This window comes from Drosophila takahashii, chromosome 2L (genome assembly GCF_030179915.1).
Source record: "Drosophila takahashii strain IR98-3 E-12201 chromosome 2L, DtakHiC1v2, whole genome shotgun sequence".
Classification (NCBI taxonomy): domain Eukaryota; kingdom Metazoa; phylum Arthropoda; class Insecta; order Diptera; family Drosophilidae; genus Drosophila; species Drosophila takahashii.
In genome coordinates this window covers 16,737,252-16,752,998 of record NC_091678.1, presented here as the reverse complement: position 1 = coordinate 16,752,998, position 15,747 = coordinate 16,737,252, and the positions used below count along the sequence as shown (strand labels likewise).

The 15,747-nt window shown below is 38.6% G+C and overlaps 2 protein-coding genes across 3 annotated transcripts; one reads left to right on the top strand and one right to left on the bottom strand.

The window, feature by feature from the left end:
- The first annotated feature begins 458 nt into the window (after nt 1–458).
- Nucleotides 459–11,315, top strand: pes (peste). Its single transcript, XM_044395305.2, has 5 exons — nt 459–791; nt 2,987–3,241; nt 8,061–8,369; nt 8,513–9,297; nt 9,774–11,315. The coding sequence occupies exons 2-5, from the start codon at nt 3,119–3,121 to the stop codon at nt 10,228–10,230; spliced, it is 1,674 nt and encodes a 557-aa protein (XP_044251240.1). The 5' UTR covers nt 459–791; nt 2,987–3,118; the 3' UTR covers nt 10,231–11,315.
- LOC108068300 (protein FAM151B) lies at nt 11,308–13,782 on the bottom strand. 2 transcript variants are annotated; one of them, XM_017157764.3, is made up of 4 exons: nt 13,701–13,782; nt 12,746–12,958; nt 12,448–12,689; nt 11,308–11,978 (listed from the first exon to the last, which is right to left on the bottom strand). In XM_017157764.3, exons 1-4 carry the CDS (start codon nt 13,714–13,716, stop codon nt 11,415–11,417), a joined length of 1,035 nt encoding a protein of 344 aa, XP_017013253.2. In that variant the 5' UTR covers nt 13,717–13,782; the 3' UTR covers nt 11,308–11,414. The 2 variants fall into 2 exon arrangements, with proteins under 2 accessions (XP_017013253.2, XP_017013254.2); XM_017157765.3 differs by lacking the exon at nt 13,701–13,782 and adding an exon at nt 13,062–13,245.
- Nucleotides 13,783–15,747: the final 1,965 nt, after the last annotated feature.

The window sequence follows — 15,747 nt, the reverse complement described above, 5'->3', positions numbered from 1 at the left end:
CCGCTATCTCATAACACCCTACAATTGGTTGTGTCCATTAGTTTAGATTTTTAATGAGTCATCAGGGAATTTAGAAGTACAACTTTAAAAAAATATTGAGAAAACTGGATAGTTCTAAAATTAATATGGTTAAACCATAGAAGAAAAAAATATGCTAGAAAGAGACGTGGAATGTTTCCAGTGTTTGCAGTGCAAATTTTGCACTGCAATCACCCAAGAAAATAAATGAGTTTTGGTACCCGATCGGCTGGGCGCATAATTTAAAGCTATCTTCAATTCAATTAATCGGAAATTTTATAGGGTTATAGGGGGATTTGATGACTCATAGCAGCTGGTAACACTGTTCCCCAAATTTTTTGACCAAGGGTATTCGACAGTCGCCCCAGCCGACGCCGATTTTTGGCCCATAATGAAGAATAAATAATTGCTGCTTGTGGCGACTCTTTGGAAAATACTTATTTAGTCGCAGGCGCGGCGCAGCTCAGACACGTTCGCTCTCGTTCGTTCGCGCGCGTTAGTTCAAGATCAACAATTAACGGTGCGTCGTCGCCCCCTTTCCGAAACCCTGCGAGTGGGAGCGAGACGGCAGACCGCAAGAAATAGACGCGTGCTGAGGAAAAAACAACACAAACGCAGCGGAGAAACGATCGCAGACTTTTATATAGACAATATTTACACTGCCGCTGCAATTAAAATTGATATCAATTGAAAAGTATTTGAAAGAAATCGGAAACGTGTCGTGCAAGTGGAAAAATTGTTATAAATTAATAAACAACAAACTGCAAGAAAATGTAAGAATAATATGAAAAACAAGGAAAGAGAGTGGAGAACAAGAGAGAGGGAGAGAGAGCGCGCAAAAGCGGGAGAGTTAAACGTGCCCGAGTTCGAATACTTTTTACTGCTCATTTAGATAATTTTTTTAGGCAAACACAAAAAGAACCACATAATAGTTCTTAACTTTTGCGTGAATGTTGAAATGTGGATAAGGAGTTGTGCATTCCAAAACTATGACGCATGGCGATGAAAAGGCAAAATGTGTGAATAAGCGTATGCAAAGTACGAATTATGTATATTTTCGTTGGCACATTGCACTGTGTTGGGGGTTATTTTTAGGCTAAAAGAGCAAATAAAGCAGCCCGATGAGCAAACACAGAAAACATTGTCAACAGGTTGCGGAAGTGACGGCCAAGGTTCAAGGATACAACTAGTGTTGTTAATATTTTCACGTTCATTACCCGTTGAAAATCGCAATTGTGCGAAATTCGCGTGATTGATGTTTGGCCAAATGATTGGGCAGTATGTGAATGTGAAGTTCATAATCTGGTGTAGTAAAGCGCGAAATAATCAGAGCGCAAAAGCGGGCGGCGGCAGGGGGGTGGGCGTGGCCAGTGGGGTGGCATTGCTGTAGATAAAGAAAAGTAACCACAACAAAAACGGGTTTTTCTCTTAACCTCGCTACGTGTGCATTAGTAACAAAAAGCAAAAAAGTCATCGAACGCAGTACGTGTGTGCTATATGTACGAAAAACACTGTATATATATTTAAAAATCGTTGAATTATCACCAATAATGGCGGTAACTAAGGCCAGAAATCCCCCTCAGCCAGCGGTTGCTAACCAGCCCCAAGAAGTGTAAACAATATTCACTATAACGCCCCCACCCCCACATCCCGCCCTTGCGCACTACGGATTTATGGTTGTGTCAGGGTATGGAATACGTTTTACTGAATTCGAAATATGGAGAGGTGAACGTGTTTTCGATCCACTCCCACAGTCGCGAATCAAAACAAATAATACTCGAGGAATGTGCCGCCGCGGTGAATCACGGACTTTCCAACCTGAAAACATCAATAATAGTATTAAAGTTCGGAGTCAGCAAACGGAAATAAAAACCTCGAATCGATTGTACTAAAGTTCGGAGTCAGCAAACAGAAAAAACCCTCCTTTCAATGGTAGTAGTACGGTGCTTTTTTTTGTATTCTTTACGGTGGTGTCAGAATTCAAGAAGATAAAGTGGCTTGGAATGTTTCTTAGAAATCTTACTTTTAAAAACCCTAATCAGTACATTTTATTTGAAGAGAGCATTTATAAATTAATAGTTTTTTTTATAACTTAGCAACTTGTTGTTCTAGTACTGACCTATAAAAGCAACATTGATTTGCTAACAGGGTCATGTTACGCTTAACATTTCAAAGGTATTATGCCAACGGTGAAAGACGTGCAAACACAACTTAGTGACTAAGTGTGGCTAATCAGTGTTCTATATAAAAATACTATAGTCTGAATTTAGATTCTGTGTATTGATAACTCTGGCTTCATGCTCTGGTACCTCCTGACGTAATACCAGTATTGGAGAGAATAATTTACTTATTTAAGCCAGCCCTTCGGACCGGTTTAAAGCAACCCCCAAAAAACAATACCTTACATATTTACAATGTACATGTATATTGACATTTGTACATATAGGCAATTATTTCGTTAATTTTAACTTCGTACAGTCATACATCTATAACTGGGATATTATACTCCAGAATGTCTTTTTAAAACTAATTTGTTGTGTTAGGAGTTAGACAGATTCTTTCGCTGGTTCCATGTAATAAAAGCTTTACTGTAGATTCACATGCTTACTTATGCCTGTTTGACACTTCTAGGTATTCATTTTAGTACTTATTTAGTTTGCGGTTCGCTTAGTGCAAAGTGAAAACTTTATTACAATTAGACAGAAAATGTATATAATTACGTCGCAGCTCGACTTTGTGATCGCTCTTTATGCGGCGGCGCGTGATCCAACGCTCTCTGTCTCTCTCTCCGTAATGTAATGTTATTCTCTGCCCGGAGTTCCCCGATCCTCAGAAAGTCGGGTGTCGAGCCTGCTGGGCCTCGAAAGTGTGATAAGACTGTACAGTGGTCTTTCAGCCAGACGAGCGATAAGCCCGCATTTCTCACTTCCACGCCACTCTCTCACTCTCTTACTCTCTCCCCATATAGACGCTAATAACGGGATCGTAACCGTGGCGAGGGTTCCACACTCAGTGCGAAGCAAGAGATCGGTCGAGGAAGACGCCCCTCTATATAGAACATCGATCCCCAGCACCAACATCAAGAGGCGGACACATCAAGATGACATCACGGGCGCGTCACTGGGCCCGACTGGGCATCGTCGTTCTTGGGATCTGCTGCATTGCCAGTGGGATTTACCTCTTCCGCAACTTTATCGATATGTTTACACGCGCCCGCGGCAAGGTTAGTACTCCCCACCTATTAATATCTGCCATCGGTTCGATCCCATCTTATCGGCGTTGATTGCAATCGATTCTGAGACCCTTGGGTTAAGTTTCGCAAACCGGCAAATTGGCAAAATGTGCAAAGGTCAACTGGGAGGCACATTTACATACCAATTTGGTTCGACAGGAACCAATTTCTTCCATTGATTGAAGACAATTAAAATTTCTTTCGAAGACACTGAAAATTGATTGTGTGCAGGTGTTCGAGTAATAAAAATCACCCGAAACCATCAGATAAGATACGGACTAAACCTAGCAATATTCGAAATGATCCATCAAACTTGTCGATAGGTTTGTAAGTCACTTTAAAGATCCCATTAGGAGATCCTATACGAAAGTCTGTGCTTTTAATTAGCATGTTAATGCTATCGTTGTGTTTATTCGCTATATGTAGAGTGCTTAGTCACGGGAATTAAAGCTCTTATTGAAAAGCATTCCCCTTAAACTTTAGTGCAATGAACTAAGACAAGGAATCTTTTTTAAAAGCGTATTAACATTATAAAAAATCACCTAGACCGACCTATGTAACTTATGTGTCATACTTAAATGCAAGACTCTAATTACAGTGACTCACATTAATATTCGGTTTTTATACCCGTTACTCGTAGAGTAAAAGGGTATACTAGATTCGTGCAAAAGTATGTAACAGCTAGAAGGAAGCGTTTCCGACCCCATAAAGTATATATATTCTTGATCAGGGTCACTAGCCGAGTCGATCTAGCCATGTCCGTCTGTCCGTCTGTCCGTCTGTCCGTCTGTCTGTCTGTCTGTCTGTCTGTCTGTCTGTCTGTCCGTCTGTATGAACGCTGAGATCTCAGAAACTACAAAAGCTAGAAGGTTGAGATTTCCCACACATATTCTTTGGCTTCCTACGCAGCGCAAGTTTATTTTAGCCCAGCGCCACGCCCCCTCTAACGCCCACAATCGCCCACTAACGATTTTAAAATGGGTCCTGCGCCCACATCTTTAAAGATTTCCGAGAAGTATAAATGCAATTTTGTTGTGTATATTTATACCTATCGAAATGTAGAAGACATTTTTCAAATCGGACCATTCATTAAAAAGTTATACGCAATCAAAAATTATATATCTATCTCCCTCGCACTCCCTTTAGCTGACTTACGATTATTAGTCGGGACACCAACCCGACACAGCGTTCGCACTCCCTTTAGCTGAGTGACGGGTATTAGATAGTCGGGACAACAACCCGACTATAGCGTTCTCTCTTGTTTTTTTTGTCAACTTCAAACGTGAATAAAAAGTTTGAAACTAATAAAACAAAAAATCAAATAATGCAGAAATAAAGCTTATTTTATTACCTTTTCATAGATATATATATGTTATTACTTTTTTTAAAATTTAACTGAGAAACATGCATAAACGAAAGAAATGCCGAATATTGGGGCCACATTAATATTCGGTTTTCCCTTTTTGTACTAAAAATCAAAAAAATTATTTAGGAAATAAACTAAATTTGACATTTGAAATGCTAGCCATTATTGTCTATGGTATCGTTTAAATATTTTGGCATACTTTAAAATTTTTTTTTTGCCTATTCTGGGCCAGTTTTTTCAACCTAAAAAAAAGATGTACGGGATAATGTCAAAAAAGTTTGCAAAGGTACAACAAATTCTCGATTTTTTTTTTTTAATTTATGGTTAAACCCCTAGCCTTTAACTAGAAATCAGTTTCAGCGCAATCCATTCATCACACCAAAAAAAATGGATGGGTACAAAAGCAGAGTCGCTCGAAAATTCATTTTTCCTTAAGTTTTGTATGGAATCAAGCAGCAAAACGCTTCTTCTGAGCGACTCTGTTTTGTACCTATCCACTTTTTTTGGTGTGATGAATGGATTGCGCTGAAACTGATTTCTAGTTAAAGGCTAGGGGTTTAACCATAAATTAAAAAAAAAAAATCGAGAATTTGTTGTACCTTTGCAAACTTTTTTGACATTATCCCGTACATCTTTTTTTTAGGTTGGAAAAACTGGCCCAGAATAGGCAAAAAAAAATTTTAAAGTATGCCAAAATATTTAAACGATACCATAGACAATAATGGCTAGCATTTCAAATGTCAAATTTAGTTTATTTCCTAAATAATTTTTTTGATTTTTAGTACAAAAAGGGAAAACCGAATATTAATGTGGCCCCAATATTCGGCATTTCTTTCGTTTATGCATGTTTCTCAGTTAAATTTTAAAAAAAGTAATAACATATATATATCTATGAAAAGGTAATAAAAAAAGCTTTATTTCTGCATTATTTGATTTTTTGTTTTATTAGTTTCAAACTTTTTATTCACGTCTGAAGTTGACAAAAAAAAAAAACCGAATATTAATGTGACTCACTGTATATCAACAATGTACTATACAGAAACACTAAATTTTCTTACTTTTTCTTATCCTCCTTAAATAACAGAAACATTGTAAAATTCCAAAATAACCATCAATCAAAATTAATCAATGTGATAATTTTTCGGTTGGCCAGGTGTTATTTGAGTCACGAAAATGTTGATCATGATTCCTTTTTTGATTTTATGCTTACTCAAGGCGACTAATAATAGTTAGTGATTAATTGACTTTATCAAAAAAGGGCACAGCTGTCAATGTGAATCACGGGATTCAATGCGGGGTCAATAATCCAAAATTGAAGTTTTCCCCCGATGTTGCTTGTTTCTGTATAGGCGGAAATTCCATTCGAAATGTTGGAGTTGCGGCCGCGAAAATGCACTGGGTTTTGCTATCTTATCTCGGACAAAACCTGAAAAAATAACCCATTTAGCGATAGCCATGTGTTCGATTAGACAACGCTTTTCGCTTCCATACGTATACATAATGAATATATGGCGAAAAAGGTTCATAAATGGCCTTAACCATCCAGACCTGGCATGTAACCACACTTGTCTAGGTCCAATGACCCTGACCGAACACCTGTGCTCTACTTCAATTCGAGTCCAGGCAGACATGTGTAATCCATTAGGATTACACAGGGCTTGTTGTGAATATTGGCAAAACCGCTTAGAACCCAATTCGAATTTCATTTTATCAGTTTAGTCATTTCCTGTAGCCCAGTCGCAGTTCCAATTATAAAGATTATAGGGTTCTGGGCAATACAAAATGGTGGCCCACCGGTCTACGATCCAGACAATCGTTAAGTCTGTCATTCTGGCTTACAATGATTGACGGCTGATAGCAGTCGACCAGGGAACGCATGTAATCGCACCAGCACCTGCAGTTTTTGCGGAGATAGAGCCATACAAAGTAGCAGGAATTTGCATTCAAAATATAACGATTTGTTACTAAAAAATAACTTTCTTTTGCTCAGGTCAAAATCCCATTCAAGTTTATTTGTAAGATTTTTAAAGAATTTCGTATACATATGGCATACGGCATATGGGCCATAATCTAAAATATTTTTTTTTGGAAGTTGATAAATGCTTCCTAGAATGTTATTCGTATCACGAAAAAATATGTTATTAAATCAAACAGGAAAAACCTTTTTGTAATTTTATTTTTTAAGAAGTTTTAATATAAGTTTATAATTATTTTGTGATTCATATAAATTTTAAATAAATGCTACTGAATCACAAAAAAATATTATTTTTTTCTCTATAGTTTTTTTTGCGTTAAAATATGTTCGCCGCCCCTGAAAAAGCCCATATGTCTGAAGCGAACAGTAAGTCAATTGTTCAAAGGCAATTTCAATATGGGCACTTCCAAAATGTCGCTCGGGACATTTGCACACCTTTAAAGTAGAAAAAAAATTGTAAAACAATGGATTTTAATTTTAATTAGGGGCTTTTCTTTTCACTCTTCCCAAGCTCTATTTTTGGTAAAAATCTTAATTTTGTACCACTTTTAGTTTTTAAAATATCGGTAAAAAACTGCCGTATTCGCTCGGGACAAAAATAGAAGTGGATTTCGGGGAAGTTCATACAACACCAGAAATTAGCGAATTCTGATGGAATATTTGAATGCGATTTTTTTTAGAATGTTGTTCAAACATGTCGCTGTGAAATGCTTTTGGTTTTACTCAAAAATTCTTTGCCGTTTTTTTTTTATGCAGTTTCAACCACATTCGCTCGGGACATGTCGCTCGGGACATTTTTTCCGACTGTTTTGTAAAGCGGATTTCTTTACCTCTTTCTCTCAATTGCTGGATGTTTTGCTTTTAACTTAATAGTTTAGCATGTGAATAAAGCATTCAGTACAGAAAAATGTCACATATTAGCATTCCTATAGGATAAATTTACAACAGAAGACAGGACCAAAAAATAACAAAAAAATAGCCAAAAACTGATTTTTGCGTATATTGGTGGGGTTTGTCATAAAAATAATCAAACTATACTCCAAATTTGTAGTTAAGCTCAGTATCCAACTAATTAGAAACTAATATCGGGGCAAAATCATGTGGAAATATGTTTTATTCAAGTTTCAAGGTTTTTGGCTTGGTGGACTTTTTTTTGGAAGTGCCCATATGCACAAGTTCTCCCTTCGAAATATTCCGTATCAATTATGGAACCTCCAGCGGATACCAATTGCACAGATCATTCGTGAACTTTGATCGGTGGTTGTTCAATATGCACATCGTTCATAAATTCAATGCGCAATTTTTCATCAACGAATTCCATTGCTATGACAATTTATCAACCAGTTATCCTCAATTATAACATGCAACTTATTATGTAAATCGTTTATCATTGAATATTGATCGATCATTATAATTATTTAATTCAATGTCAAGTTTATCCAAAAATAATATATATTTTGCCTTTTTAGGAAATGGCCCTGACGCCCACATCACGATCATTTGAGGGTTGGAAGGTCTCCCCGCTGCCTCTCAACTTTGATGTCTACCTCTTTAACTGGACGAATCCGCAGGACTTTTATGTGGGATCAGGCAAAAAGCCGCGATTCGAACAACTGGGACCCTACCGGTTTCGAGAGCAACCCGACAAGGTGGACATCGAATGGCACAATCAGAACGCTTCAGTGTCGTTCCATAAGAAATCCTGGTTCTACTTCGATGCTGCCGGCAGCAACGGAAGTTTGTCGGATATTGTCACTACAGTCAACACAGTAGCCCACGTAAGTTCTTGAAAAAAAACGTCGAACTTCAGCAACTACAGGAATATAAATACAATGGTTTAACATTAGTAACATGTTATTAAACCTTATACCAAATATTTATGTTTTATAAATTATATAAACATGTATTCCTTTTATTACAGGCTGCTGGTAAACGTGCCGCTGAAAACTGGCTTGCGAAAGTTGGAGTAAACATTGCTAATAATGCCTATGATCAGGAAGTGACCGTCACGAAAACAGTTGATGAAATGCTCTTCAAGGGCTACGAGCACCAATTCATAAAAGTGGGCAAGTTCTTTCGCCCCCAAGATGTTCCCTACACGCGCGTAGGCTTCCAATACCCGCGTAATGGCAGTTCCAGCTTCGATGGAGACATTAACATGTTTACCGGTGTCGACGATATTGCCAAAATGGGCCAGATTCATACGTGGAATAATCTAACCCACACGGGAGCCTTTGAGGGCAGCTGCGGGAAGGTTCACGGTTCCATGGGCGAGTTCTTTCCGCCCAACCTTAGCACCGAGGACAGCGTCTACATGTACATGCCCAAGATGTGCCGGGCCATACCGCTGGACTACACGGAAACCGTCACCGTGCATGGCGTGACCGCCTACAAGTTCAGTGGCACTGCCCACGCCGTGGACAATGGAACACTGCACCCGGAGACGAGTTGCTACTGCGTCGGCGGCAAGTGTATGCCCATCGGAGTGATCAACATTGGACCCTGCGCCTTCAACGCATCCGTCTACATGTCGTTCCCGCACTTTTACATGGCGGATCCCAGCTATCTGGAGGCCATCGAAGGTCTGCGACCGGAACGCGAGAAGCACGAGTTTTTCATGACGCTGGAACCCAATGCGGGCGTGCCCATGGACGTGGGCGGTGGCTTCCAGGCCAACTACTACATGGAGCCCATTCCGGGTAGCAAGTAAGTAACCACAAATTAAAGAGATTTTGACATTTGTTTTTAAACAATTTTTGGGTTAAATTTACTTAGAATTCACTGAACTAAACAAAAATCTTTTTTTTATTTTCCAAAAAAGATGAATTCTTAAATATTTTAAAACAAAATTTCGTAGTCAGCTTTTAGAAAAATTATTTCAATATTTTGTTAGAAAAATTTAATTTCGATTTGTATTATAATTAATTTTTGAGTTAAATTTACTTAGACTTCACTGAACTAAACAAAAATCTTTTTTTTTATTTTCCAAAAAAGATGAATTCCTAAATATTTTAAAACAACATTTCGTAGGCAGCTTTTAGCAAAACTATTTCAGAATTTTGTTATAAAAATGTAATTCATATGGGTAAAAAACAATGTTTCGATCTGTATTATAATTAATTATAATTATATATAGTATAGTTTCCTTATTGTTACTGAAACTAACCTATTTATTGTTTCAGCCTCTACTCAAATGTGCCAACGGTCATGATTCCCATGATGTGGTGCGAGGAACGCGTTCGGGTCTCAGAGGAAATCGCCGCCGACATCGCGCTGGTTCCGCTGATTGTCCTGGTGGGACAGATTATAACCGGCATCCTGCTGGCCGGTGGTCTCATATGCACCTGCTGGTACCCGACGCGCCAGGTGACGCACTTCTGTCAAAGCGATCCCAAGGCCAAGGCCAAGGCCAGTGCCTTTAATCCTCTGGCCGCCTTTGGAGTAAATTCAACTGAAGCCACGGCTCCGGTGTGCCAGCTTTTCCGCAACACTACCAGTTCACCGGGCAACGACCGCGTTGGAGTGCGCCTGCTGGATTATAATCGCGATTCGGGATTGAGGGAGGAGAGCGGGATTACGGAGAGCTCGGCCAGGGAACGACTGATCGGCGAGGACACGCCCGATGTTTTAGTTAGATAATACTTGCGTTGGCATCAGGCCTTTCTGACGGTGCCACCAACGATCATCTGTCTAAGACTCATTTACGTCGCCGTAGCTTAGAATAGCATAAAGTGATGAAGCCATTCTGCCTTAACCATGCCACAGAGGCTGGAACCAATTGCTCACCGAGGACTTTGCTCCGGAACACATCGCATACCACATTAGCACGCACATTAGGAGTTCCCTCAACACATCTGCACGCTCTGCAGACAGCGAGAGAGATTAATAAGATTATTTATTTTAGTGCCAAAAAAAAAAAAGCAGAAAACCCAAGCAAAAGTCATTAACTATTTTAGTAGGCTAAACTAAACTGTAAATAGAGCGAGTTGTTAGGCGCCCCATTATACGATCACTCATTTCCCTAAATTGTTGAAGCTAAAACTGCGCATGCCCAAAGTATTTATATTTATACGAAACTGCATAACTTTTGTAAGGCGATAATTTACGTGTTAATCAAAGTTGAGAATGAAGTGATAAAGAAAACATATTGAACAGAACATAGGGAGCGAGGAGATTTCACCTTTGCTCATTTAGTTAGGCTTGAGACTAGGCAATTCTTGTTTTAAGTCTTGTACAAATAACACTAACACTGCAAAGATTTCGCATATCCTATGTAAATATGTATGTCAATCAGTGTAAGACTTAGATAGTAGAGCACAGCTGTGAAACCCGGAAATATTTCCAAAAATTCCTTAAGATAAATTTATAGAACAGAATAAATATAAAAACATAAAATCATAAAATATGAATGCCCTACCATTAATTTCGAAACATATCGTATTTTGAATTTAAAGAAGAATATATAAAATCCATTTAATGTTGGGATTATAAATATGTTGTTGTTATTAACACATTTTATTGTCAAAACACAATTGATAAAATACATTTTAAAATGAAAACATGTTGCTTATAAACATTATTGCCCCTAAATAATTTTGATTACATCTGTAAGACCTATGAATTTTAAATGAATAATAATTGAATTGTAATATAGTCTATGAACCCAATGCGATTTCCAAAAATTCCATTTAACAGAAGAAAATAAAGCAATCGATATATTAAAGATTAACTTTTTATTACCCAATTACTAAGATTGTGATGTTGTATAAAAATTGTTCAATTGACAATGGTACCTATGTATTTAAATCACTTGGTGAACACTATTATATTCGCTGGAGCCAACTGGAAAGTGCCCAAAAGCAAAGGCTAACGAAGCTAAAGCTGAACAGGGACTTGAAGGTGCTGGCTCCGTTGCCTGGATTTCCCAGATCCAATTGTGAGGCCAGCTCCTCCGGCACGTCCAGGTAGACTCGTTCCAACCCAAAGCCGAAGATCAGCTGGCGCAGCTTTTCCACATCCACATAGTCGCCGGCCGATGACCAGATGGTCAGAGTGCTTTCGTTCGTCTCGTTCACAGCGGCAACCAGTCGATGCAGTTGCTCCTGGCTGTTGGCTGCGATTCCAGCGCGCACGGGAAAGGTGATGCCCTGGCCGGTGGAGAGGACATTGTTGGCGGTCAGGGATTCCAGCATGGCATCGCATTGATCCTGCGTGTACTCGCCATCGCGGAAGTCGGCGCCCCAGTTGGTTGTCCAACCGATGGAGAGCACCGCCTGCTTGTAGCGCATGCAGCCAGCAAAAAAACGATCCGCATCCACAGGCACTGTTTTGTTCTGATCCACGGGACCACTTAGGATGTCGGCGTTTATCCAAACAGGGTAGGTCATCTGTAAAACAAGGGGAGTTATTAATATTTAACTTTTGCTTTTTTTTAGATTCTTCTATTATTCTTGGTGGAATTTATCCATTTTAATATATCCCCAAGTTTTGTAATTCCTATTTAAAATTCATGTTTAAATTGAAATTAACACAATCGCCCACAAACGATTTTAAAATGTATCTTGCGCCCACACCTTTAAAGATTTCCGAGAAGTATAAATGCAATTTGGTTGTGTATATTTATACCTATCGAAAAGTAGAAGAAATTTTTCAAATTGGAACATTCGTAAAAAAGTTATGCCCGATCAATGTTTTATATCTCCATCTACCTCGCACTCCTTTTAGCTGAGTAACGGGGCACCCGACTATATCGTTCTATCTTGATTTAAATCTTTTGCTAACTCATGAAAAAAAAATTAATTCTAGACTAAATCATGTTTTGCCAGTATCTTAAAAAAATGTAATTTCTTAACTCACGCTAGGAATATTTTTGTCCAGTATGTCCAGGGAGCCCTCGAAAACCTCGATGGACTTGAAATCGAGTTTGACGCCTTTTTCCAGTCCCTCGTGGTTCCGGTTGAATTCCATGATCTGATTCAGGAATTCCGATAGCGTGAGATCTGAGATGACTGCTGGAGGATGAGCCATGACGGGCAGATCCTCGCCCTCGCCATTCAGTTTGCCCAGAACAATATCCGCCTCAATAAAGTCGATGTTGGCTTTTAAAGGAGGATTTTTATAATATTTAATTCTATAGTTTTAGCGGCATTCTTACCTGATTCTGTGAGGACTTCGTCCAGCAACTGTTGACTGTTGACCGCATGTGCCCAGGTGATGGCGGTCAGGTTTGTGCCCCATACCCTAACCATATCCGAATCTTTCAGCAATAAATGCACGATCTGCGGATCGATTGGAGTTCTTTGCTCGACCACTTGGTACTGATAATTGCTCGCGTTCAGAGCAGCCCCATTGATTTTGGCCACGAGCACTGCGAGTGGGCGAATAATATGGTATTAATATTCCATAATTGAACAATGGGACGCACAGAGGGCATTATATGGGAGAATAGATAAGCCCATTGGCTTCCTTACCTTGCCTACTGCTGGCACGCAGGGCAAAGACAAAGCACTACAATATCAATTTGTTTACTTCTCTGTAGAAGTGTATGCGTGAATGGAGGGAAATTAATTCCAATTGTTATGATAATTTTTATGGAATGCGCTACGCTGTGATCTTAGTCCACTTTCACCGAATGCTGTAATGGTAATGCAACTGCACAACAATATTTTGCTTCATTCTGTCAGCGACTCCAAAGCGCAGACGCGGAGAGCAAACAGAAATGAGAATAACGAGAAATGAAGTCATCTTCTAAACGCCGAAGTTGATACACCCTAGAAGTTATTTCGAGAATGATTTTTTTATAACAACAGTTTAAAAAATTCAAGCAATTTTTTTATAAAGCGATTTATTAAGAAATACTGAGTTGTCTAAGAAAATTAAATTTTTTGATTTTAGGAATATTTAAAAAATCATCCTGAAACGATTAGACTTAGTCCTCATATATTAATATATATATTCACATATCTGCAAATCTGCTTAAAAAGGAACGATTAAAATAAAACATTAATCCTTTAAATTTACTGCATTCCCATATACATTTTATATAATTCCCCTGTGTAAGGGTATAATACCGACCGAGACAATGATGCTGATTAATTTAAATTAATTACCAAGTAGTAGGGACATCAGTAAAGCTAGATTTGTTGAACCCCCGGTTCCAGAGGAATCAGTGCACTTGCAAAACTTAAACAACATCTTGGAACCGCGGTTAGATAAGAACTAAATGGCTCGAACGTGCTATGTTTTTAGTTAGTCTTATCGATGGCTCTTGCTGATTTGATTAAACTTTGATTAAGCGTTGTAAATTGGTCTTGATAATTATTCCGCATATTTTAAAATCTAATCTTTTAAGTGGGAACATTATCCGCTTGACAATGGGGAAACTTTTTCTGAATTATTCAAATTACACTAGCTTCCAAAGTAAATAACTTTTTTTGAGTTTTAAGCGTTACATTTTTGTACTCTCTATCCTCTCGTAAAAAATGTTTTTCACATTATTCAATTAATTTTAAAACAGGCTGACCTGGGTTTTGACGCTCATAATGTAATTTCATTGACATCCCCCAAATTTTAAATGTTACGTTATAAAACACCATCTACAACTTTGAAAAAATCGAATTTTAAATTCGCAAAAATTCTTTAAGTCGATAAAAACAGCTGATTTGGTTATCGATTTCACAGAGTTTTAACTCTGTTAAGGCTAACAGACCATATGGTCTGTTATGCGCTGCAGAGCAGTTAAGCAAATTTCGGACTTTTAAATGAAAACGACCCTGTCTCTGTCGTTCGAACTGGTTCGACTCGACTGCTCTCTTAAATTTCCGCACTCTTTGGCGGGAATTTTAAATGTTTTAGCCAATGTTATTTCCGGGAAAGTATTCTATATTTGCACAAAACTTAACTTATGACAATCAATAAGATTTTTCGCACTAAAAAAGTGCTGTTAAGAACAAAAACAGCCAGGATAGGAAAAAAATGTAACCTTAAATTAATTTGTTTGGTGATTAATAAATTCAAAGCCTCGTGGCTCTGCGTAGCCCCAGAGTAATAAACATATGTTGCCCAAATGCAGCCATTCAATTTAGCTGAATCTCCAAAATACCAAAAATACAAAAATTTGTGGAATTTGAGGATTTTATGCATTCTACGTCCACTCTAGACGCCATAATTTTCTCCTTTTTCTGGAAGCTGCTCCCGAGTGCGGTTCATTCGCTCCGTTAAGTTAGTTATTTTAGAATCCGATCGCATCTATGTATATTTCCGCGAGTGAATTCTTTGGAGCTTTCCATTATCATTCCCAATATTGGTGGTAAGATAATTCCCCAGAAAAACAGTGACCAGCGACCACGTGCGAATTCTTGGAAATAATGGTAGTATTGAGAGTCCTACTGGATTTGTGTGTTTCATTAGCGTCAAACCACACGTCGCCCAGGGTCGCCAGATGAAAATTCAGCCCCTAAAAAATTCAGTTAATTTCGAACATGCACAATAAATTAGAAATATCTCAATATGACGTTGAAGAAATGATAGGATTGGAAAAATCTGTGTACTCGAAAGGAAAATCGTGTGTAGGAACAAGGATCAAGGGTCAAGCATCGACAAGTCGAATCAAGTTCGGACGAATATCTCACCGCTCAAGCTCAACCTTGACCGGGCTTGTCAACTTTTTCTTTAAGAAGACAATATTTTAATTCATTTTACTATTCCTATTCAGGTCATAAGGAGTCGTTTGACGTAAATGACGTTTAGTCTTAAGGACTATCACTAGCACTTGTATTCTATAGAAACCAAGAATCATATTATCGTATTTGCTGCATTAAATAAAGTTTAAGGTGAAGTAAGCTTTGAACTTCTAAGGGCACCTTAGAAAATGTAGCGCAGCTGTTGTTAAAGGGTGGCGTCTGATAAGATACAATATAAATTTTTAATATCTGACAACCCTGGTGTGGAGATCCCGAACTTGATGCGGAAATGGGCTCGAAATGCTTAACAGCGCGCCATCCGAAAAACTTAAGAGTGCCGTCCACTGCTCCCTTGGCGGGAAGCAAAGAGAATTTAAGCTCGAAATTCGGCGTACTTTCGAGTTCGAAATCGGCCGGCAGTGCTTCGAGTTTCCATCGCACCGAACACCATCGCATCGCACCGCATCGCATCGCG